The sequence below is a fragment of the Podarcis erhardii genome (assembly GCF_964252035.2).
Source record: "Podarcis erhardii genome assembly, chromosome: 2".
Classification (NCBI taxonomy): domain Eukaryota; kingdom Metazoa; phylum Chordata; class Lepidosauria; order Squamata; family Lacertidae; genus Podarcis; species Podarcis erhardii.
The window spans coordinates 102,653,457-102,678,970 of record NC_138498.1 but is presented as its reverse complement, the minus strand read 5'-3'; the positions used below and the strand labels follow the sequence as shown (position 1 = coordinate 102,678,970).

General features: G+C 43.5%; 1 protein-coding gene across 2 annotated transcripts in view; it reads left to right on the top strand.

Moving 5' to 3' along the window:
- Window positions 1-13,486, top strand: part of SYNPR (synaptoporin) — a 141,641-nt gene extending 128,155 nt beyond the window's left edge. For both annotated transcript variants that reach the window (XM_081853882.1, XM_081853883.1), the window contains 3 exons: window positions 3,535-3,733; window positions 9,445-9,636; window positions 11,183-13,486. In XM_081853882.1, coding sequence (XP_081710008.1) covers window positions 3,535-3,733; window positions 9,445-9,636; window positions 11,183-11,461 — 670 coding nt within the window. In that variant the 3' untranslated portion in view covers window positions 11,462-13,486. The remainder of the gene's footprint in view (window positions 1-3,534; window positions 3,734-9,444; window positions 9,637-11,182) is intronic.
- The last annotated feature ends 12,028 nt before the right edge of the window (window positions 13,487-25,514 follow it).

The following is a 25,514-nucleotide window of genomic DNA, read 5'->3' as shown; positions in this document are numbered from 1 at the left end:
AAGAACCTCAAGGAACAATTCATGCCTGCTGCCTTGTAGGACATCTTTGGGTGAAGTCAAGGCTAAGGAGTAAACCTTACACAAATCGAGGGTGTGGTTCTTTTTTTTTTTTTTAAGTAAATTTTTATTGAGATTTTAAAGGTTGCAAAAAAGAATAAAAAAGACAGTCAAAGAAAAAAAGAGAAAAAACAATGCATATAAAAAGAACATCATCAAAAAACAGAAAAATGAAAAAAATCAAAATCAAAATCAAATCCAACCTTAAACTCATTTACATACATTCACTTATTTCCTTGACTTCCTCACACCTCCCATTTTTGTATTCTAATTCAATTTGGATATTTCGGCCTCAAGTTGTAATCCACCATTTGCCTCTGTAGGGTTACGGCTCCCCCTTTCATCTCTTTACTCACAACAAGGTTCTCCTTCTCAAATTTTCCAGTCTGTTCAGTTGGAAGAGGTTCCTGTGCCGAGTTCGAGGGTGGGGTTCTTAAGGCAGTTGGATGGCATCTTGTATGTCTCCTTCCGGCAACTCCTGCAACCAAGCTGGTGTCAAATTTATTCTTTTCCTTTCCTTTGAACGACATCAGCGAGAAGCCCAGGACCTCAATACACACTAACCAGGCTTGTGACCCAGAGACCTCCTAGAGACTTTGATGCTGCAGGTCCAATTGAAAACAGGTGTAAGCTATCCTGGAAATGTGGTCTGTGTGTTCACCTCTACCCAGTAATGTTATGGGTGGGTGTGATTGGGCTATAATTGGAAGATAGAGAGGCAAGGTTGTAAGAGTTTTTGTATCACTGCAGTCTATTTAAAGATTACTCAGGTCTTGATTCAAGGGGTGCTGTGTGGATTAATAATGATGATGATGATGATGATGATGATGATGATGATGATGATTTTTATTTATACCCCGCCCTCCTCAGCCAAGACCGGGCTCAGGGAGGCTAACAACCAATAATAAAAACAAGTTGATTGAAATACAACTTAAAAAACAAGATTAAAATACATTAAAACAATTAAAACATTAAAATGCAGCATCACAGGAGGAGAAAGCAAAAAAAGAAAGGGGGGGAGGGAATCAAATTGATAAAGAGATCCAGATCCTACTGAAGTCCATGGGATTTAAGTTCTTCTGTTTGGAGCATCCTCTATATTTACCATACATAAGAAGCAACTTGTTTATGCATTGCTGCTTGCCATCTACTGTGTTTGTTGTTCTGTCCATCTTCTGTTTCAAACACCCCCAGTAACCTTGGTTAGCTTTAGCGGGGGAAAGCCTTTGTCTCCATGTTTTGCGAAATTGCAAAGGCAGATGCGAAGAGAGAATTCCTCCTCCACAAGAAGACCATAAACCCTGATGAATAGTATTTGCATAATTGAGATGGAAAACCTTAAAGACCAGTCAGAAAGCTCTGGCTTTGTTTAGAAGCATCCTTATCACACTTCTAAGTTCTTTCTTCTGCCCAAATGGTTTTGTCCACATGGCCTGTAGGGCCGTGTGGGTGAGGGGAGATGTGTGCAAAGAGAGAAGCAGCTGTTGTTGTTGTGTGGCTGTACGTGTCAGGGGCGGTGTTGCACAGGGGCTGCACAGATGAGGAATGGTGGAAGCCTCCCCCTCCCCTTGCTCCTGATCAGGATCCTGAATCTTCCCAGGAGCAGTAGGACAGTATAGATTTGGAACAGTGGTTCGCAGAGGGACATAGTTCAGAAGACAAAAGTTGGGAAGAACTGGGTGGTGAACAGCTAGGAGAAGAAGAATCAGGAGAGAGGGAGAGTTAATAGACTCCAGTTCGCTGGTAAACATCCAGCCAATCAGTCCAAGGTCACTGAAATTAGAAAAGATATCTGCACAGAAGGCATAGTGGTTGCCAGATCAGTTTTCAAGGTGAGGAAGTGACGAGGGTGACTTGGGGGGGGGGGAGTGGGTGTAAACCTTAATTGGGAGCACCTTTGCTCCAAGAATGGACTCTTTGTTCTTTCGCTGTGATCATTAAAATCTCTTTAAATGGTAAGAGACTATTTTTGCTTTCTTCTGCTTATCCATGGCCAAAGGGAGGGAGGGAGCCGCTTTCCCAAAACCTGACAGTACGCTAGCACAATGTGGAAAGGCAAACTTTTAATATTTTTTTTTTAAAAAAATGTGTCAAGCATGTTTCAGCACCTCAAAGCCCAGACTACATGCCATCTAGCTGGTTTTATAAATTATTGAAACAAAATACGTCAGCTGATAAAGGACGAATGCCAAACACCACATTTTTCCATGTATAAGACGCCCCCATGTATAAGCCCCTATTTTTAGGGACTCCAATTTAAGAAAATAGGGAGATTGCCCCGTGTATAAGACGACCCACAGTTTTTCACATAATTTTAAAGTAAAAAAACCTAGTCTTATACATGGAAAAATATGGTACATACAAGTATATACTATTAGTGGAAACTATGGGATCCACTTTGATGGGGAAACTGACTAAATATACATTCTTTATGCAATCCAAAAACAAAAGACTTCTATAAGGACTAGAAACACAAAGCAACTTATGGCGATCCACCAGAAGTTCAGAGCTCTCCAGGACAGATTTCTAGGCAGCAGCATCACTGAGTTTTTGCTGCAGTAGAAGGCTTTCCTTGTGCTTCTGCTCCTCTCTTCTTTATAGGCGACAAGCGTTGGTAACAGAATTACATAAATGATGGAATCAAATAGTGCTTTCCTACTTCAGATTAAGGGACATGGGTGACGCTGTGGGTTAAACCACAGAGCCTAGGACTTGCCGATCAGAAGGTTGGTGGTTCAAATCCCCGCAACAGGGTGAGCTCTGGTTGCTCGGTCCCTGCTCCTGCCAACCTAGCAGTTCGAAAGCACATCAAAGTGCAAGTAGATAAATAGGTACCGCTCCGGCAGAAAGGTAAACGGCGTTTCCGTGCGCTGCTCTGGTTCACCAGAAGCGGCTTAGTCCTGCTGGCCACATGACCCAGAAGCTGTACGCCGGCTCCCTTGGCCAATAAAGCAATATGAGCACTGCAACCCCAGAGTCGGGCACGACTGGACCTAATGGTCAGGGGTGCCTTTACCTTTACTTCAGATTACTCAGCATGTGCCCCACTAAGCCAAGTGCAGCCTGGCAGTCATGTTCAGTGGCCTACAAGATACTTGATAGCCTTCCAGATTTGGCAGTTCCAAAGGCAGGAAAAATGGAGTACAGTATATATTAGCTCCTGGCAAACAGTGGCTGGTGGGTTCAATGTAACTCAGAAAGTCACAAGTTGTGTCGCCTTGCAAGCTTTGAAGTGGCCTGTGGTTCTGTGGCAGTGTGGAACTGGAAGTGGCTAAATGGCTGCTATCTCTAAGTTTCTAATTGGTCATTCATTTGTTTAAAAAAAAGTATTAGCTTAAGACACAGGAATTGACCCACTGAATTCTAGAAAGGGGCAGTTATATAGAGATGATCATATAACTGTCACCCACAGGCAGCCAAACTATTTTTTAAAATAAAAACTAATCCAACTCACTGTCCTCTCATTCTGGATTTTAGGTTGTACCAGGTGAATTTTGATGTTCCCACCTGCGAAGGCAAACGACGGGAGAAACTCTCGCTAATAGGCGACTTCTCTTCTTCCGCGGAATTCTTCGTCACTATTGCAGTCTTTGCCTTCCTCTACTCCTTGGCAGCAACGGTGGTTTACATTTTCTTCCAGAACAAATACCGTGAGAACAACAGGGGCCCTTTGATTGTAAGTGCTCGTTACACGGACAGCTTTGTTCCTATTTATTGATTCATTTGTTTAGCCTCTCGCTTTGAATACCCTCTGTTGGGTCAGTCTGAGTTCTGGTGTAGTATTGTTTGAATCAAATATTCAGTCGTCTGACATCATTGCTGAACACAACAATGAAGACTGCAAAGGAGATGAATGGATGGATGGGACACTATCAGTCAGGACCACAATATATGCTCTTCAGCATATAATTCCTGTTGTGTACAATATTATATTCTTCTTCTATTTTCATTTACTGCTTTGCATAAACTTCACCCTTTTCATTTTCAAACCTTTACCTCTATTTTTTTTTTATCAGCACTAATTTTCCATCCAGACCCTTCTGGATCCTAGATCAACCTTCCTAATCTTTCACCTAAGCACGCAGGACCCCTGCTTGGATAGGGAGATGTGATTTTCTTCCCCCACCCCTTTAACCTTTTGCTCAAACCACTTACGACTTGGAATTCAGCAACAGTTGAACTAGTTTGCACAGATGAAAGTTCTTAGACAGAGATGAAGAACCTCAGAGATGATGAAGCCAGGGGTCCATTAGACCTGGTCTGGGGCTGTGCCTTGGGCCACATCACTCACTAACCCTGCTTTGCACCCTCTTCTGCCTGACTGAATGGGTCCTGGAACTCAGTGCTTTTGCCATCCCTGGATGGAGAGTAGAGGGGGGATGTGTGTCGAAACAAGCTTCCTTTTACAGTGGTACCTCAGGTTAAGTACTTAATTTGTTCTGGAGGTCCGTTCTTAACCTGAAACTGTTCTTAACCTGAAGCACCACTTTAGCTAACGGGGCCTCCTGCTGCCGCCGCGCTGCCGCTGCACGATTTCTGTTCTCATCCTGAAGCAAAGGTACTTAACCCGAGGTATTATTTCTGGGTTAGCGGAGTCTGTAACCTGAAGCGTATGTAACCTGAAGCGTATGTAACTCGAGGTACCACTGTATGGTGGTGTAGTGGTTCAGAGGGGTGGACTCGTAATCTGGGGAACCGGGTTCACTTCCCCGCTCCTCCACATGCAGCTGCTGGGTGACCGTGGGCCAGTCACACTTCTCTGAAGTCTCTCAGCCCCACTCACCTCACAGAGTGTTTGTTGTGGGGGAGGAAGGGAAAGGAGAATGTTAGCCGCTTTGAGACTCCTTCGGGTAGTGATAAAGCGGGATATCAAAGCCAAACTCTTCTTCTTCTTCTGTATTGCTTTGTCCAATTCTGCCTCTGGTGCAACCCACTACTGGCATGTGGTTCCCTATCTCGGTCTAGAATGATGCAACGTACAGTTTGGTATTGTTTATCTGGATCCCTTTTAATGATTATTATTTACTACTACTATTACTACTACTACTACTACTACTACTACTACTACTGTTGTTGTTGTTATTTGCAGATTACATCAATCTTTATATTCCCATTTTACTGCCATGTCCCATCTATTGTTTCTGTAATTGCCAATTATTTCACATTTTTTTCCCCCTTTTTTACTCAGTAAATCATTATCCCCATCTCATATTGTACTTTTCATTTTATATAGCACTAACGTTTCAGTTATATATTCTTTTTATCTTTCCTGTCTGTTAATGTGGAGTCTGTACAGTTCCATTGCCTGTTTGCTGGGACTGGAACAAATCTTCCAGATGCACTCTACTTTTGGTCTGACTCTGGTTCCTCCTGGATCCCACCCTTCGCTTGCCAGAAGGCTAAAATTAGAACCTCTTTTCTCCATCCACCCCACGAATGACTGAAGAAGGAGCTGGCAGGATGTCTGGCAGCACCGCCTTAGTTAATTCCAATGCGAAAAGCCACAGAGCTGCTGGAATATTAATTAGATAAGCTATACCCAATATAAAACAAACAGTCCTGAAATGTGCTTTGAGACTGCTTTAATATAGAATACAGTATCAACGCAGAGGCTTTACAACATTAAAATTTCCCCGAAGTAACAAAACTCTTTTGCAACATTTCATTAATTAAAAAAAAAGTGAAGCTTTGAAAGCAATACTAATGATTACATTGTATCAATTATTCATGAAAAGTTAAACACCTTTTTCTTCCACTGAGAATTTAAAACAACCTTTGTTTTCATTGTATATTGATTATTCCTTTCCAGCCAAGTGGTAGCTTTAATAATAATAATAATAATAATAATAATAGGAGCAGGATTCGGTCTTTTTCTTCCCCTAATGAAAAATTCCATTTTCTTTAAATAATCCAGCACAAATATATATATATTGTTTCCCAGGATGCTGTTGGCATGCAATAAATATTTGATGTTAATGAGGATTTTGTGCCTCCTTTAAACCTGCAGATGTCTCAGTTTCCCAGAAGAACTGAGATCCACCGAGATCAATGGGGCATTTTCAGCTGAAGGCTGCAAATAGGCGAAGGGTTGTCACACACAGATGATGGAGCAAATGTGCTTTCTGATGCGCCAGAGGGTAGGATCCGTGCCCACAGGTTCCAGTTACAGAAAAGGGGATTTTTCTGATCATTAGCTGAAACATTAAACATCATACCTGATGGCATGAGCTGTCGGACAAGGGGACAAACTACCTTGGGAAATGGTGGACTCTCCATGATTAGAGTTTCTAAGCAGAGGCTGGATGACCACCACCTATGAAGAATGCGGTTGTAGTGGATTTCTTGTGTCAGAAGCATACAAGCACTGCCAGTTACTAGACAGAGCTGGAGAAAAACAGTGCCTCGTGTACACCCCATACATTTAAAGCAGATAATTTTCCCCCTCCCATAAGCCTGAGAACTGGACTTAACACCCCACAGAGCCACTGTTCCCAGCACCCTTAGCAACTGTCGTTCCCAGGATGCCTTGGGGGAAGTCGTGCATTCTAAATGTGTTTTATGTTTATAGTGTGTTGCACAGCCACAGCCAAATTTGCGAAACGGAGACCTACCCCAGCAGAACCCTGTTTGCTTGGGAATGTGTGGCCTTACTTCTGAGTAAACAGGGTCCTCGCTGTGAATCTTGGTCATCAGCACATTCTTTTCTTTTTAAATGAAAGTATCCCAAGTGTTCCTGAAAGGCTCCATGGTTTGATAGGAGCATGTGCCTCCTTCCACATACATAAATTGAAAGGTAAAAAAAATGTTTGCCGTTTCACTGACCATGTGCAGAGTGCTTTCTGTCTCTTCAGCTGGGCATTGACTTCTAAACAAACATGCTCAGGGAGCTGTGACTGACAGACTTTCCTTAGCAAGGGATGTTAAAAATGCCTACCTATCTTCCAGTTGCAAACTATGAAGAACAAGGTAACAGTGAAATTGGGGACGAAGGAGCCTTATGTAAAATCATAGTCATACAGTAAACAGCTGGCCGTGCCACCATCTTGTGTATACTAAACTTTGCCTCATAGACAAAGTTTGTGATTAAGTTGCTGTCCACTGTAGCCACAGTCCCAGTGACTGGGAAAGGCATTTTTCATGGTGGCAAGTCGTTGCGGTTTTCCAAAAATCCACCTCAGAAAAATGGCCTCTGCTTACACCAGGGATAGAGAACCCTTTCCAGCCTAAGGGCCACATTTCTTTCTGGGAAACCTCTCAGGGGCCGCATGCCAGTGAGGGACAAAGTCCTAGGCAAAAACGAGCAGAACAATAGACATGTGAATTTGACTTTTGTTCCGTAGGCTGGTTTCTTCACCCTCACCTCTACCCTCTATATCCTCTGTTTAGGCCAGCAAGAATCAAGATCAGAGTTCCTGATTAAAATTACCTCATTCTTTATGGAGAGAGGGGAGTCTTAATTTGCCCCATTTAGAAGACTTAAGGAGGATTGTCTACCAATTAGCTCCCATGGAAAGACATCATGGAATAGGCACACAGACACACTTACAGAGAAGTTCTAAAATTAATCTCAGGAAGCACCTACTTGACATGTAGGATTGCCCATAGCAAACCCCATGCTTTAAAAAGAGGAACTGAGTATGTATAAACTCCATAGGAGCAAGCTGTATGGGCACCATTCCCTGCGCACTTAATTTTAACAGGGCGGTGTCGTCGAAAGCATATTTCAGCATTCAGCAGGCAGCATTCCCTTGCATGGGTTCCTCTTGACATGTAAAAGACATTCCCAAGTCATGGGCTGCACCTAATCTAAGACGGATGGCCCCCTATCTGAGTTCCCTGACACTATTAGGGCTCCATTATTTTCAGGGCAGATAATCCTGATTAGCAGAGGTTGTGACAGAATCTTAATGCACTGACTCCTCTGCTCTTTTCGGTAATGTCTTTCTAGTCCATAAAGCCTGAACTAGCCACAAGCAGAAAATAAACCATTGTAATAAACCGTACCAAGGTTGTAATGTAATGGTGACATTTTCATTGCCTACGATTTCTGAAAATAATTAGATGGGCTATCACACGCTGCATAAATCAGTGTTGTGTTTCCATACAGTCTCAGGGGAGAGACAAATTGGATAATCAGTAGCCTGTATAAAGGGAACCTTTTCGTTTATCTGCACTCCACCCCCCCCCCATTTGCTGGAAGGAACTCTGGTTGGTGTAGCTGCTTTGCCTCCCTTTTTATCTCCACAATAACCCTGAGAAGTAGGTGAGGTATAGGAAGTGGCCCAGGATCTGAACTCAGTTCTTCCCAGATGGTGAAACTACATGTTATGCACCACAGCAGGGTGCTGCTCAGAATGACATCCCTCTCTTGCATTGTCTCATTGGGACTGACAGGGAATGGGGCAGGGAGACAACCAGCAGGTGGCGCCAGAGCCAATGACAGGCAGAGCCAATTCCTCCTTCCTGCTGAGAGGTACAAAAGCAAGCAAAATTGAAACTAAGCATGAGGTAGATGGAGGCTGGCTGAGGGCATACAGATGTTGATGGGGCAGTGCCCCCAGTGGCCCCAATGACTTATGCTCTACCAGCCCCAATGGACACCAGCCACCATTCCCCCCCCCCCCCCGGTAAGTTTACATTTGAGCCACACTTCTATGACCCACTTTCTTACGTTACTCTGTTGCTGACATAGCCGTATGCCTGCAATCATTCCCTTTGATTGGAGGCCTTGGTGGGAGTCCTCCAGGCTAGCATTTAAACCCGGCCACAAAGTGCTTTAATGTTTCAATGCTTGTGATTAGCTCCTAAGCTTTAAACCGAACTGCGGTCACCGCTCATCAAAGCCCTGCTGAGGCTTTGTCATTTTCGGGCCTGTAATTCTTACGTTTGCCTTCTGTTTGAATGCACACAGAAGGATTGATGTTTTCCTCCACATCCCAGAGAGCGCTGGTTTTCTGTTGGTTCTCCAATGTATGCCAAATGCCAAACCTACTCCTTACATATGTGTTGGTATGGCTTCTCACCATGATGGCCACAGAAAGGCTGCGTGGTTGGGACTGTGTTGCCCTCTTGCCTTCCCAACGCTATACATCACTGCTGAACTGCAGGCGCTGTGGTGGAGACAATCTGATGCTCCCGTCACCATGTTTGCACCGCACTAGCACCCCACAGAGCTCTTGCTGCCTTGCCCCTCTCCCTTTTGATTACGCAACAACGACACATGATGTTGGGACGACTGGAGAGCAATGATTGCCTACATGTGAGGAGATACTGATGCAGGAATACTTTGAAACCAAAACAATGCAGAAGACTGTACCCCATGCCCCTCTGCCCCATTCAGGCATCTCATGAACCTGCACTGTTCAATTTTCTCTTTTCATTTCGTAGGACTTCATTGTGACAGTGGTGTTTTCGTTCCTGTGGCTCGTGGGCTCCTCTGGTTGGGCTAAAGGGCTCTCTGATGTGAAAGTTGCTACAGACCCCGACGAAGTGCTCTTACTGATGTCGGCTTGCAAGCAGCAGTCAAACAAGTGCATGCCTGTGCGCAGCCCAGTTATGTCTAGTTTGAACACTTCAGTGGTAAGAATTTGCTTTTATCTTATTGAAAAACAGGCTGGGGGGCGGGGAGCATCCATGAAAGAAGATGGATGGTCCTTAGCTATGAGATCAGACAAGAGTTTGGGGTTTTCTATTTCCCTGCCAAACCACTGGAGTCCAACATGCAGCTCATCATGACTTCACCTTATTCACAGGCTCTTCTATGAAGCATAAACACAAGAGAGGGAGCAAGGATAATAATCTGAGCAACAGACTATAGTAAATGACAAACTTCTTACCTGAAGATTAAAAGACTGGATGCCATGGAACACTTAACAATCAAGATACATTCATCAAAGTAGCCTGGAGAACAAGCATGCAAAATAACTTGATAATTAGATTATGCAGTATATGGAGTAAAAGGGAGTTCTTACTTACCTATGCTTATAGATGATTGCCACTGCTACTACTAATGTTACTGTTACTTCCACCAAGGGAGTTGTCATCTGCCTTGCAAAAGATTTACTTTTAGAATGGTTTTAACAGCTTTGTGATCAAAAAGGCAACTAGGTAGTGATTCATCGTATCTAATAATGCACACAATAATTAACAGGGGCCACAGACTTGTAATTCCTCCTGCCAAAGTACACGAGTCTTCTTTGAATCAGGGAGCAGCAGTCCTCTTACTGGAAGAAAGCTGTAGACAGCCTTTGGTAGATTCCTATTTACTCCTATGATCTCAGTTTATAAAGACTAGGAGCAGCTAGATCAATCTTTCATTTGCTTTAATGGGATGACACCCTTGGCCCTTGGTCTACACCAAAGAGCTTGTAGAAAGAAAAACAAACATGATCTTAATTGCTGGAGTGATCTGTCTGCATCAATAATCCTCTTCAGTCCGAACGCATAAAATGGCAAGTGGGAATGTGCTGACCAAGCCCCATCCCATTGATGCCAAGGAATGTGCAGGCAAACACTTCCTTACCAAAGTATGGTTGATGTTCGTCTAAAGGGGGCTACCTTACTCACGTGTTGGGAAATACTCATCCCCCTTCAGACTCACATGGGCCAGGGAGTGCACCCAGGACATACAGTCTCATTGAAGGTGCTTGACCTGCACCTCGTATTCTTGACCCTCATATCGTATCTTTCTTAAATACTTCGTTCAAATGATGATATTATATCCATGTTGTTAATTTCCCTGATAATTCCTTAAATTCTTTTAATTTCTACTCTCTTCCCTTTTGTTTTAATACATTTCTATAAGTTGTCAACCCTTCTAGCATATTCTTTTTCTTTACTGCTATAGCTGCCAATGGTGAGAGCCAAAGTGGTGTTTTTACCTCTAATAAATTATTGTATTTATCCCATACTCTATACAAATTTTTCCTAATTATATGATTTGTAAATCCTTTATGAACTTTCACCTTTTCATACCATAAATAAGCGTGCCAGCCAAAAATATTGCCATGACCTTCTGAGTCTACAGTATATGAATTCTGTAATGTCATCCATTCCTTCAACCAACAAAGACAGGATGCCTCATAATATAGTCTCATATCCACGTCTTGATTTACTTCCCATTTAGGTCTTCGGATTCTTGAACTTTATTCTCTGGGCAGGAAACATTTGGTTTGTTTTCAAGGAAACTGGCTGGCATTCTTCAGGCACGAGGCACCCTCAAGACACCATGGAGAAGCAGTCTGGTGGCTTTAACCAAGGTGGCTACAATCAAGATAGCTACGGGCCAACTGGTGGCTATAACCAACAGGGAAGCAGCTTCGGGCAGCAGACCAACTATGGCCAAGTGGATGAATTTGGCCAGCAGCAACAGAGCAGCCCCACCTCCTTTGCTAATCAAATTTAGCACGCACAGAGTTCCAAGAGCTCTTACGTTGAGCATTGTGTGTGGAAAGCTGAAACACAGTGGCAGGCAGCAGATTTCTCAAGTTTTAGATAAATGTGACAGAATTTCATCTAAATCAAAGGTCTACGGGTACCATCCGAAGAAGGTGGGTTGTGGTTCTTACTTTGTTTATATATGAAGCATCTTCTCCTTGTGAGTAGATGATTGAGGTTATAGTCATCAGAGGTGGTGGATTGGGGTAAATAATTGTTGTATGTACTGTATAGATAACCTTACGGTAGTTTTGTATGTGTATGGTGGCAGCATTTTGTAGCCTCGAGTCTGTAGTATATGATATGGAGAACACAACTGAATTAGCTTTAGATTTTCTTCTGCATTTTGGTGAACAGCAAAATGTGTGTTTCCGCATAATTTCTGATCGTATCTCAATGCATGCATTGTAGCGCCTAAGTTTTCAACATTGCCTGTCTATGACTGTTGGTTTATAATATTTGGTTTTGGGTTTTTTTCTACATAAGAAATTTATTTGACATTTGTCCTGATTAGCAAATTTGCAGAGTGTCTTAGTGCATGAGGCTGCATCATTTTCACGCCAACAGAATGTTATAAACTGTGTATATGGGATTTTTTCAATACCACCACGACTACTTTTTAATTGGTTTGTTTGTTTGATATAATGTTTTAGATAATGTATGTATGTACGTATGCCTATTTTATATATTTTGCAGAGTTGGATCAACGGCTTACCCAAATCTTGAATGCTGCATATAACTAAAACAGTTTTCCTTAAAAGGGCATTCAGAAATAATATGCTGTAAACTGACCAGTTTGTTTGTTTAATCGAGCTCAGTATTCCTTCTTTAAATCCATATTTTGATGTTTTGTGACTCTTTGAACGTGAACTGTGTAATATAAGGACCAAGTAACTGTGTTTACATGTTTACAAAGGTATTTATTTAATTAGGATAACAGAGGTGCAGATATCAGTAAGTGAAACTATCTGGTGGCAAACGCCACATTGACAGATAGCGCAACAGAGCATGTGCACATTCAGAGCTGTTGCGAAACACTTTTCCTCTATGGCCATTGATGGTGAAGAATGTTTTTCTCTCTAAGCTGTTTCAAAGTTGTTCAACGTCTGTTCGGTCCAGTCGTTATGATGATGTATACTGGATTTGGTGCTATTCGTAAGTAGAAAGAGAGTGTCAAACACATAAGATCTCAGCAATTGAGAACACTGAGCCATTTCCTTAGTGGGGTAAAGATAATTTAGAGATCATGCTGATCTCAAATTGTGCGTAATATTTTCCAGGGGAAAAAATGGTTTCTGCTCAGCCATTTTTCCGCAGAACCCTTTAGCTCCATGGCAAGGCAACAGAGCCAGACTTCTGCTGCTAGATGGAAAGCTTTGTTTTCTCTTTCCTCCAGCAATAGACAGGACTCCACATAATAAGCAGCAAAAGAACCCAAGCCGTGCTGCTAAATGGAGCCAAATTTGAGAGCAGCAACCTCTCTCACACTGCAAGGGGAAAGACTGAGCTCTACTCTTATTCCTGTGTGAGTTGAGCATTTCCATGTCTCCACATATACACATATGTACTGCAGGGAATTGGTAAGGTCAGGAGGGAGTTAAGTACTGAGTTGCTACCTTGCCTCAGTCTCACTGATTGAGACTCATCCTGGTGAGAAAGTGTCGCTAACCGCTAACCTAAAACACATTGGATACTGCGCAGCAAAGCTAGGGTCATCTTAGCATCCCTTTCAGCTGCCCTGCAACCCCCCGAAACTCAGTTTGCAGCCTATAGATGAACACACCACTGTAAAAACTGAACATCTGCATTTCTAAATAGAAGTGTATCCGTCTATGATATCATTGTATGAGCTGTAAATGTTCAAAGCATATTTTAGCATAAAACGGCATAGTCACTTATATGATTGTTGTAACCAATGTATGACTGCTCAGTGGATGACTCAATATTGTGATATATCTATTTGACCCGCATAAATAAAGATTATTGCATACAATGCTTGTTTAAAGGCATGTGGTGGTGCTGCAACACACACACACACACACACACACACACACACACACACAACTTGGGCTTCAACCTGAAATGACAAGTCAGCTTGTACATGCATTATGTTTGGATTGGAAATAATGGGGGAAATTATGTTTTCTGTTGGATCAGCTTAACCTGATATGGGAATGCGCAACATAGTCCTGAGTATTCTTCTGCAACTTGATAGTCCTTCAGATATTTTGGACTACAGCTCACATCATCCTGTGATTCAAACCATTGTAGAGTTACAGCGCCTGCTGTGGCTGTAGAGGTCGATATGGGAGAGACATGTTTTGTTGTAGCTCGGCAGTATTCAGCTAAATAACTTTGTGAGCGGAACAACGTCCACTTGCTTAATGGACTGTCCCTCCTCTCCTCCCCATACGCACACTGTGACTGTTCCAAACTTGCTCCGAGGGTTTGGGGAACACCTAGAACAGATGTTGGGGTACAGAAGGGGAGGAGAGGGGAGAGCATTGAATTGTACAAGGAGAAGTCCTTGTGCTGATAAAACCTGAGCGCTATGTTTAATTCCACCCCGAAACATCTGGAAGAGACTTGGTTGGGGAGAGTTTATGCGGCCGTTCATCATTACAGATGAGAAAGGTAGCAACATTTCAGGAATACAAGTTACAATGGCCTGAACAAATTTGTCTTCTTGGCAATGGACTATTTGAAAAGCTGAGTGACAAATGACATTTGTATTGTAGGAAACATTTGGCATTCATGGTCAGGGTGTTTGTTTTTGACATTTATAAACATCCCATTAAACAAAGTCATATGGGTGGCTCATAACACAATACCAAGCTACAATCAAAACATATATTAAAGTATACCACCTAGTGTTTTCTCTGTTAACCCCCTCCCCCCACTAAATCAGCAACAACAACATCAACAACACAAAACCAGCACAGAACAGCATAAAATCAATCTCAAATAGCCTACAACCAGCACAGGGGGAAATCATTAGTGCCTAGAAGGAGAAATATGTAATCACATATTAGCAATAATTATAATTCTTTCAAAATCCCTGATTCACATGCTGTAAGCTGCCTAGGGTGGCTGGAGAAACCCAGCCAGATGGGTGGGATATTATTATTATTATTATTATTATTATTATTATTATTATTATTATTATCATTATCATCACCACCACCACCACCACCACCATCTCATTATCTATTATGTTGGGGGAATGTATGAAATTCTGATTCTAAGGCATAAAAATAGGGGGGGGGGTACTCTGCAGGATCAGATCAAAAGGATCCATCTTTTCCAACACCTTATTTTGAACCACAGCCAATGAAATGCCTGGCTGTGATACTGAGAGTGTTGCATAGATTTCCTGTTTACCAACAGGAATCAATAAATTCTTGCTCTGAATTATCTTGAGACTGGAGTTCATAGACTGCCTAGCTTCACAGATATATTTTTCCTCCAGGAAACCTACACAGCACATTCGGAAAACAAACCCAGGACTTAAAGTTCACAAGGAGAGGAAGAAAGCACATAGCAGTCAGTCTCTGGCAAAAGGGTGAAGACAGAGTAGTTGTAAAGAGGCATTGTAGGAAGCAGATGGAAGGGGAGTTGAGCAGCTGATGGCTTAACACCTTCTGCAAAGCCCAAAATCTAGCATAAATGCCTCCTTTGCCATAAGGGCACATGCCAACCCTGAAGAAGGCACATCATTATGTATTTAGCAAAGAAGGGGAAGCAATGAATCATAGGCTATTTTCAATCTGTGCTGTTAAGGTTGTACTAGCTTTGCTGTCAGGAGGAGACTGGAGATATCACAATAAGAAAGGGTGATGAACCTCTTGCCTCCGGCTTGCATGGTGACAAGAACGTAGAGGAATTCTCAACATGGACACATCATGTATCTTAATCTTATAAAGAACGCCAGAGATCTGTTGCCTTCTAACAACACTTTCTTTTAGGCAACTGGAGAAGACTCTTGGTTAGGAAAAGCATTACATTTTGTTCTGATGTACCTCTGTCCTCTGTTAGTGAAGTTAACTCTTTATTCGAAGAAACCCAAACAGTGCCGGCCAAGTGATCACAGCAACTCTTCCCAGTAGATCTTGCCCCAATCAGACAGTTGCAAGAACTGAAAACCCCTGCCTTCTCAACACTCTTTAAGGCTCCTCCCCTGGGTCCTTCCCCAGAAGCCTAAGGCTCAATTGCCTTGTGTCTCATTGCTCTACCTTCTTCATTCCTCTTCATGTTGTGGAAGACCAGAGGGGAGGGGAGCTGGTCACAGCAGGAGGGGGAGTTTCTCTGGCTTCTTCAGCAGCCTGCCTCACCTCTGTCTCCTGGCTCCTTCCTCTCCTGCCTTTGAGTCTGTACTGCTCTCTGCCCTAGCTTCTTCTTGCACACTAAAACCTGTCGCCTTTTCAACTTCCAACACCTCCTCCCAGTCCGCTCCCTTTTCTCCCTCTGACCACGCATCGTCATCCCACCACCAATCCCCTGGCTCTGAGCCTTTGTCCCTTGGGGGCTCCCCAGCTGATGCCTCCCACCACTCCTCTGCATTCAGCCAGTCCATGACACCTAATCGGCAGGGCCAACAGTTAAGGATGATGGGAACTGTAGTTCAGCATCTGGACATTCAATAGATTCCTCACCCCTGGTTGGCTAGCATAGTAATAACTAGCCAAAGGGCTCTGCAACTGATAAATACAAGGCAAAGGCCAAACCACATATGACACTAAATGCACCTCCATAAACACTGAACCACCTCATCCTGCGCTGCTTGGCACAATGGGCACTAATAACAGCACAGGAGACAATTTCCATTGAGATCACAGGGAGGGAAGGGGTAAGGTCCACTAAGCTTGCCATCATGACCAGGGATCAGCAAACTTTTCCACAGGGGGCCGGTCCACTGTCCCTCAGACGTTGTGGGGGGCCGGACTATATTGGGGGGGGGAGGAACAAATTCCTATGCCCCACAAATAACCCAGAGATGCATTTTAAATAAAAGGACACATTCTACTCATGTAAAAACACGCTGATTCCCGGATCATCCATGGGCCAGATTTAGAAGGCAATTGGGCCAGATCCGGTCCCTGGGCCTTAGATTGCCTACCCCTGATCATGACTATGGTCCCAATGTATCCCTGACATGCTTTGTCTTAGTTGGCCCTAAATGGAAACTTTGCGCCTTGAGTCTTTGATGTAGCCCAAGTTATAAATCTAAGCAAATGCATCCTCAAACAGTTCTGTTCCTGTACTATGGTTTGTACTACCTTTGCAATCACAGACTTTTAGTAACGGCATTCTGTTTTGTTTTGTTTTTTAATATCTTTTATTTGGGTTTTTAAACATAAATGCAAAAATAAAGAACAGTATAACAAATATCATAACATCTTTTCATAACATCCTTGGACTCCCTCACGCCTCCCGCTCCCATTTGCATCATTGTCAATTCTTGCCAGCAATTTATCATCTTGTTTACACTCTTGTGTCAAATTCATTTAAATATAATCTATAAATTCTCCAAAAGGTTTATAATTTTTTCTCAAATTTACTTGTCATCTTAATTCTTTCTAATTAAGATGCACAATTATGCACAATTATTTATGATCTAGCATCCTTTCTTAACATTCAACCAAATTACAGTGTTTTTTTAAATAAATCTTGAATTTCTTCCAATCTTCTTCAACCCTCTCCTCTCCCAGGTCTCGGATTCTGCCAGTCATCTCTGCTATTAGTAACGGCATTCTGGAACAATGCATAGGGCACCACAAACTATAACAGCTTGATAGTAGTTTATTGCATGGCTGCCCCAGGCAAGCTTACTCAGCGGCAAGTCATGCTGCGTTCAGTAGACCTTACTCCCAGGATAGGTAAAATAAAAAGGTAAAGGACCCCTGGATGGTTAAGTCCAGTCAAAGGCGACTACGGGGTTACGGCGCTCATCTCGCTTTCCAGCGTTTGTCCACAGACAGCTTTCCGGGTCATGTGGCCAGCAGGACTAAACCGCTTCTGGTGCAACGGAACACCGTGACTGAAGTCAGAGCACACGGAGACATCGTTTACCTTCCCGCCACAGCGGCACCTATTTATCTAGGTGCACCGGCGTGCTTTCGAACTGCTAGGTTGGCAGGAACTGGGACAGAGCAACGGGAGCTCACCCCGTCATGGGGATTCGAGCCGCCAACCTTCCAATCGGCAAGCCCAAGAGGCTAAGTGGTTTAGACCACAGCGCCACCCATGTCCCTTATATCTCCCAGGATAACCATGTATGGACTTATAGCCCTGTTATTTAACCCTTTCCCTTATTAATGGAATAGCTACAATCTGTGTTCAGGATTCCAGCGCAGTTAGCTATTCATCAGTAAATTAATATCATAGAATCATAGAATCATAGAGTTGGAAGAGACCACAAGGGCCATCGAGTCCAACCCCCTGCCAAGCAGGAAACACCATCAGAGCACTCCTGACAAATGGTTGTCAAGCCTCTGCTTAAAGACCTCCAAAGAAGGAGACTCCACCACACACCTTGGCAGCAAATTCCACTGTCGAACAGCTCTTACTGTCAGGAAGTTCTTCCTAATGTTTAGGTGGAATCTTTTTTCTTGTAGTTTGGAACCATTGCTCCGTGTCCGCTTCTCTGGAGCAGCAGAAAACAACCTTTCTCCCTCCTCTATGTGACATCCTTTTATATATTTGAACATGGCTATCATATCACCCCTTAACCTCCTCTTCTCCAGGCTAAACATGCCCAGCTCCCTTAGCCGTTCTTCATAAGGCATCGTTTCCAGGCCTTTGACCATTTTGGTTGCCCTCCTCTGGACACGTTCCAGTTTGTCAGTGTCCTTCTTGAACTGTGGTGCCCAGAACTGGACACAGTACTCCAGGTGAGGTCTGACCAGAGCAGAATACAGTGGCACTATTACTTCCCTTGATCTAGATGCAATACTCCTATTGATGCAGCCCAGAATTGCATTGGCTTTTTTAGCTGCCGCGTCACACTGTTGGCTCATGTCAAGTTTGTGGTCAACCAAAACTCCTAGATCCTTTTCACATGTACTGCTCTCAAGCCAGGTGTCACCCATCTTGTATTTGTGCCTCTAATTTTTTTTGCCCAAGTGCAATACTTTACATTTCTCCCTATTAAAATTCATCTTGTTTGTTTTGGCCCAGTTCTCTAATCTGTCAAGGTCGTTTTGAAGTGTGATCCTGTCCTCTGGGGTGTTAGCCACCCCTCCCAGTTTGGTGTCATCTGCAAATTTGATCAGGATGCCCTTGAGTCCATCATCCAAGTCGTTGATAAAGATGTTGAATAAGACCGGGCCCAAGACAGAACCCTGTGGCACCCCACTAGTCACTCTTCTCCAGGATGAAGAGGAACCATTGATGAGCACCCTTTGGGTTCGGTCAGTCAGCCAGTTACAAATCCACTGAGTGGTAGCATAGTCAAGACCACATTTTACCAGCTTCTTTACAAGAATATCATGGGGCACCTTGTCAAATGCCTTGCTGAAATCAAGGTAGGCTACATCCACTGCGTTCCCTTCATCTACCAGGCTTGTAATTCTGTCAAAAAACGAGATCAGGTTAGTCTGACACGACTTATTTTTCAGAAATCCATGCTGACTATTGGTGATCACAGTATTCCTTTCTAGGTGCTCACAAACTGTTTGCTTAATGATCTGCTCCAGAATCTTCCCTGGTATTGATGTCAGACTGACTGGGCAGTAATTATTTGGGTCCTCTCTTTTCCCCTTTTTGAAAATAGGGACAACATTTGCCCTCCTCCAGTCTGCCGGGACTTCGCCTGTTCTCCAGGAATTCTCAAAGATGACTGCCAGTGGTTCTGAGATCACATCTGCCAGTTCTTTTAATACTCTTGGATGCAGTTCATCTGGCCCTGGAGACTTGAATATATCTAAACTAGCCAAGTATTCTTGTACTATCTCCTTAGTTATTCTGGGCTGTGTTTCCTCTGCTGAATCATTTGCTCCAAATTCTTCAGGTCGGGCATTGTTTTCTTTATTGGAGAAGACTGAGGCAAAGAAGGCATTGAGGAGTTCAGCCCGTTCTGTGTCCCCTGTTTGCATTACACCATCTTCTCCTCTGAGTGACCCCACTGTTTCTTTGTTCTTCCTTTTGCTACGAACATACCCATAAAAGCCTTTTTTGTTGCTTTTAACCTCTCTAGCAAGCCTGAGTTCATATCAATGAAGTCAGTCATTATTTTATCAGCCGGTACCACTGCACATACACACACCCCCTGATGAATTCCTACTCTGCATCACAACGTATTGCTCGAATTGCAGGATGGTTCTGAATTATTCTTCGCAGGGCCTCTGATATATTGATGAAAAGAGGCTACATATGACATTTATTCCATCTGCCTTGTCTTTGCCACCTACCGTTATCACTCATATAACTCTACTTTTCCAATCTTTGCTTGCTCCCTAAATGATTTAATCTAAGCTACAAAGGTCGTTTCTCACATTAGACAAGAGGGGACGCAGATTGCCACTCAGTGCATATGAAACAGGGACCTGCAGTCATTTAGAGGGTCCCTGGCAAGCATTCCTGTATGATAAGATACCACACACACACACCCGGTGTGTGAATTGGCCCTACGTCTCTATCATTAGTTGGAGCTTTAAACTACAATCCTATATCCACTTACCTGGGAGTAAGTCCCTCTGAACTCAACAAATTCAATTGCTTCTGAGTATAGGATCATGCTGGTAACCACCTTAATTGAAATCCATCATTACTAGATGGTATCTTCAGTGACACTTCAGCATGACAGAACAGATGCTCATTCGTTTGTTACCAGATAAACTCTGGATGCTCTTCCAGCTGGGATGAACCTAAGGACATAAGAAGCCCCTTGCTGGATCAGGCCAAAGAATCATCTAGCCTAGTGTCCTGGTCTCAGAGTGGCCTACAGGACCTGAGTGCAACAGCACACTCCCCACTTGCAATTTCTAGCAAGCAGGATTCAGAGGCACCACTGCCCCCCACAGGACAGGTGGAGCATAGCCATCAGAGCTAGTAACTATTGAAGAAGTTTGTTGTACAGTACTGAGGAAGCCAAATGAATAGGCCACATGTTGTCCGGTTCGTGTATGGTCTGGTGGCACCATCTACTGAGGAACCAACTGTTGGGATACTGCCAGGGGGACAGAGGCCATCATGACTCCACGTCGCCTCCGGACGATCCATCGATCTCCCGTAGATACGCAGTATCAGTCAATTAGCGACACGAGCCTCAGAAATAACATGCCACATTCCAAGGCTCGTGCATGCTCTTTCAGCAGAGTTCGTACAATGAAAGGTGCACTCAGGAGAGCATTATTTACAACTTTATTCAGCGTTGATCAGAACAAAGAAAAAACATGACTGCCTGCTTCGATGTCTCAGGCACAGAGAGAAAACGAAAGCAATGTACAAAAATAAACTTCCTGTGAACAGGAAATACACAGGCTGTGACACAACAACCTGCTCCCTTCTTAAGGTGGAACGGAAATATCCTAACACCAACCCCCACGCCAGGTTGCCAGGAACAGAGAAGACAAGGAAAAGTCCTTACCGTCTGTTTTTTATTCAATATTCACAGAGAGAGGCTTGGGAATCCAGCCTCTTGGAATAATGGTGTTGTCCTGAGTGAGTCTCCACCCCACCCCCATGTGTATTGGTACAGGTACTGAAAAGTGCCCTCTGCCTTTGAGCTCTTTTTTCTTCCACTTTCAATGTTAGCTGGGTTCTGAGATAGGGGTGGGTCAGGATTGCTTTCTTAAAGATACTGTGTCCATCAGCTGTCACCCCCTGATGGTGCTTCCTCCTCCTCCTCTCCCATTATTTCCCAGTTTTTCCTCTCATCTGCCTCTGAGCTGTGATCTCCCTCAAACCCCTGTTATAATTCTGAACTATCTTCTTCTGTGGAAGGATCAGTCTAGCGATGCGGTCTCCACCATTCCTCCTCTGCCCAGTACTTGACAACTGCCTAGGGTTTTTATGTGGGGGGGGGGGAACAATGTAACCTAAAATACATATTCACAACCCATGCTTTTTTTCTTTAAAAAAAAAAAACTGTTTAGGGGTTCTCTTATTTTCCTACTCATATTGAAATACCACCCCTTAATGAGGCCAAACTTAGATTCACAAACTGTTTAGGGGTATGGGTACCCCCTGCGTACCCCCCAGAAAAAAGTACTGTTCACAACCTACAACCTATACTGGCATACCTCCACCAGCAGTGAAGGTAGTACATAACCATCATAGCAAGTAGCCATTGGCAGCTTTATCCTTCATGAATTTGTCTAATCCTTCTTTAAAGCCATCCAGATTGGTGACTGTAGTTACATCTTAAGGGTTGCACATGTAAATTCACATTGTGGCACATGTAACATGGACGGAGATAGCCTAACTACTGTCGTCTGTGCTCAGGTAACTTTTAGGTGAGATCAGGGGTAGTCAACCTTTTTGTACCTACCGCCCACTAATGCATCTTTCTTGATGGTAAAGTTTCCTTACGGCCCACCAGTGCTCAATGGAAGGAGGATTCAGCTTGTGCCGTAGAACCCCCTACTGCCCACCTAGAACCTTGAAACGCCCACTAGTGGGCGGTAGGGACCAGGTTGACAACCCCTGGGTTAGATAGCCACAATGTGTTATTCATAGGGCTGCCTCTGAAGATGGTTCGGGAACTTCAGCTGGTGTAGAATTCTGTGGCCAGGTTGCTCACCAAGGCAAAGCGGTTTGAGCATGTAGCACCAATCCTGATCCAACTGCACTGGCTCCCAGTGGTCAGGGATGGTGGATGTTTTAGTCCAGCAACATCCAAAGGGCCATAAGTTAGCTTTAAAAATGATACAGCCAAAGGTAGAAAATTTGTCCTGTGGACCCTCTTGGCAAATGGATGTTCAGCTTTCACACAGTTCTTTTGAGATTTTTTTTTTTTATGCTGGGGAGACAGAGAAGCTGGGGAGACAATTTAAATCACCCCACAGGCACACTTTCCTGATGATAATCTAGTTCTCCATTCCAGTTCATACAAAGGGATGGGGGTTGTATTTTAAGATAAGAGCACAGGAACATGCAGGTGATTATCTACAAATGCAAGGTGAGGCTCCATAATCCCTGAGGTACCTTGAAATTCAAAAATAGCCTTTTCACATTCAGTATGGTGATCTCTTTCTGAAGCATGCCTGGAATTGAAGCGATAAATGATATGCCCTCACCTGCACAGTCATAGGCCTATTATAGCAGCTCCTCAGAATGACATTTTACCAGCTTTATCTTCAGAAACAAGTGATTAGTATTTTAATCATTAGTGACCCACAGAGCTCAATTTAACTGTCAGAACTGCACAAAGTGTGTTGTCAGCTGAAGAGCATAATAGTTTCTAAAGCTGAGTTTTCCCACAACCAAACCACTCCTGAGCCTTGCTGTTCACACCTACAGGCTAAACACCAATGTAACATCCTGCACTGACAAACCATTTTAAAATACCATATATTGAAAGTGCATCCAACAGACATTTAAAGCACATGACTTTTCCATACCCTGGGAAAGAAGAGAATGAGAGGTGATATGATAGCTATCTTCAGATATCTCAAGGGCTGTGACATGGAAGAGGGGACAAGCTTGTTTTCTCCTTCTCTGGATGGTAGGACCCAAACCAATGACTAAGTTACAAAAAAGGAGATTCCGGATTTTCTGAAATTAAGAGCTGTTTAGACAGTGGAACAAACTTCCTTGGAAGGTGGTAGACTCTCCTTCCTTGGGTATTTTTAAGCAGAGGTTGCAGGGCTATCTGCCATTGGTGTTTTAGTTGAGCTTCCTGCACTTCAAGGGGTTAGAATAAATGACCGTTGGGGTCCCTTCCAGCTCTACAATTTTATGATTCTTGGTGTGCATGTAGGGTCCAAGCAGCTAGAGTTCCAGGGCCAGCCCCTCCTTCATGTCAATACGATATGATATGATGCGATACGATAATCTTTATTGTCATTGTCCAATACAGAACAACGAAATTGAAAAAATCTATGTCAGACATTCAAAAACCAACAAACCTGCTACCCCAGCTATCCCTGCATGGATGACCCCCTAAAAACTCTGATACCCCATAATTAAATACAATATACTGCCATAGAGACTACCTTAAAAGGTAAAGGTAAAGAGACCCCTGACCATTATGTCCAGTCGTGACTGACTCTGGGGTTGTGGCGCTCATCTCGCTTTATTGGCCGAGGGAGCCAGCGTACAGCTTCCGGGTCAAGTGACCAGCATGACTAAGCCGCTTCTGGCGAACCAGAGCAGCGCACAGAAAGGCCGTTTACCTTCCCACCAGGAAGGTAATTTATCTACTTGCACTTTGATGTGCTTTCGAACTGCTAGGTTGGCAGGAGCAGGGACCGAGCAACGAGAGCTCACCCTATCGCAGGGATTTGAACCGCTGACCTTCTGATCGACAAATCCTAGACTCTGTGGTTTAACCCACAGTGTCACCCGCGTCCCTTCCAGAGACTACCTTACACTGTTTTTAAAACCAAAATCGCATTTGGATAGAAACTGTTTCTCAGGTAGCTAGTCCTAGTCCTATGTCGTGTCACAAATGACTTTTGCAAGCCCCCTCAGTTTCAAGAGTGAATTGACACACAATGCTGCCCAAAGCTGGTACTCAGTTTAAACTGGAGATGGGGCAGAAAGACGAACCTACCCGATTCACAATATCCAAAACAACATGCGAACCGAAACAGAGCCATCCTTTGGAATTCGCAGCTCTCTGAATTTTGCAATGTGCATCTCCAGCCGCGTAATATGCACAAAAGCTAGTGATGTTTCAATGCAAATGCACATGTTAGCAAAAGTGTGCTACGTTAGGCAAGAGTGCTTTATAAAAAGAAATTCGTGCTTTAGGCAAAATTCCATACAAATGTGTGTACAGGCACAAATTCACAATTGATGTATAGAGAAGTGCACTGAAAAGGGGGGAATCAGAAAGTGAGACAAGCTGAAATTGACAGAGTCACCCTTCCCACATCCAAAACAGTTATTGGTTCCTGGCCAGTGACTCTAATCTTCCCAACAGCATGACTGAAAACGTTGCGTGCCATATTGTGGGGTTCAGCCAACGGGGAAAACAATCCAGATTATTACTCACACTTCATGTGAAAGCTCTTTCTAATTTTCAAGTTGGGAGCAGATAAATTTCTGTGTAATTTAAGTGTGTTAACTGAAGGAATAATGAGCATGGATTACATGCATTTTGGCAGTGACATTGCAATTACAGGCTCTCTTTTATTCATAAGCCTTCCCTAAAGAAGGCACCAGGAATGTAAGAAATCTTAAAGCACTTCCAAAAAGGGCAAGGCTGGGGAAAAGAATGGCTTGAAAGATGACACACTAAATATGGTGTGGGTGAGATGAGGTGAGGTGTATGGGATGATATTTTCTTAGATAATTAAAGATAATTAAAATCCAGAAAGAGTGATAGTTGTAGATATCTATATTTGCTTTGGCCTCAGTAATTTCACTGCAGCTAAATGAGGGAGAAGTCTTAATTCTTTTGGCCATCTGTTGCAACCTTCTTTCTGTGTCATCATCATGTTACATAAAGAGTAGCTCCAGAGAGTTTTGTCATCGGAATTTATCACGGCACAGGAAATACTAGGTAGAAATTTGAGAAGCAGTGGCCTATAGGGATGGGTTGGTAGGAAGAAGAAGAAGAGTTTGGATTTGATATCCCGCTTTATCACTACCCGAAGGAGTCTCAAAGCGGCTAACATTCTCCTTTCCCTTCCTCCCTCACAACAAACACTCTGTGAGGTGTTAGCACCATGCACTGAAGCAGCCTGAGCCAGGTGTGTTGCACAAGCAGCAGTGAGCTTCCTTTGTTAATCTCTTAGAATGTCCTCCCGGGCTGATTTATTTTGCCAGCAACTTAGTGACCAGAGAGCCTTCCCATTATTAATAGGCCTGGCTGGCGCACAGGCTGCACCCCCTCCTTCCCCCTTCCCAGCTTG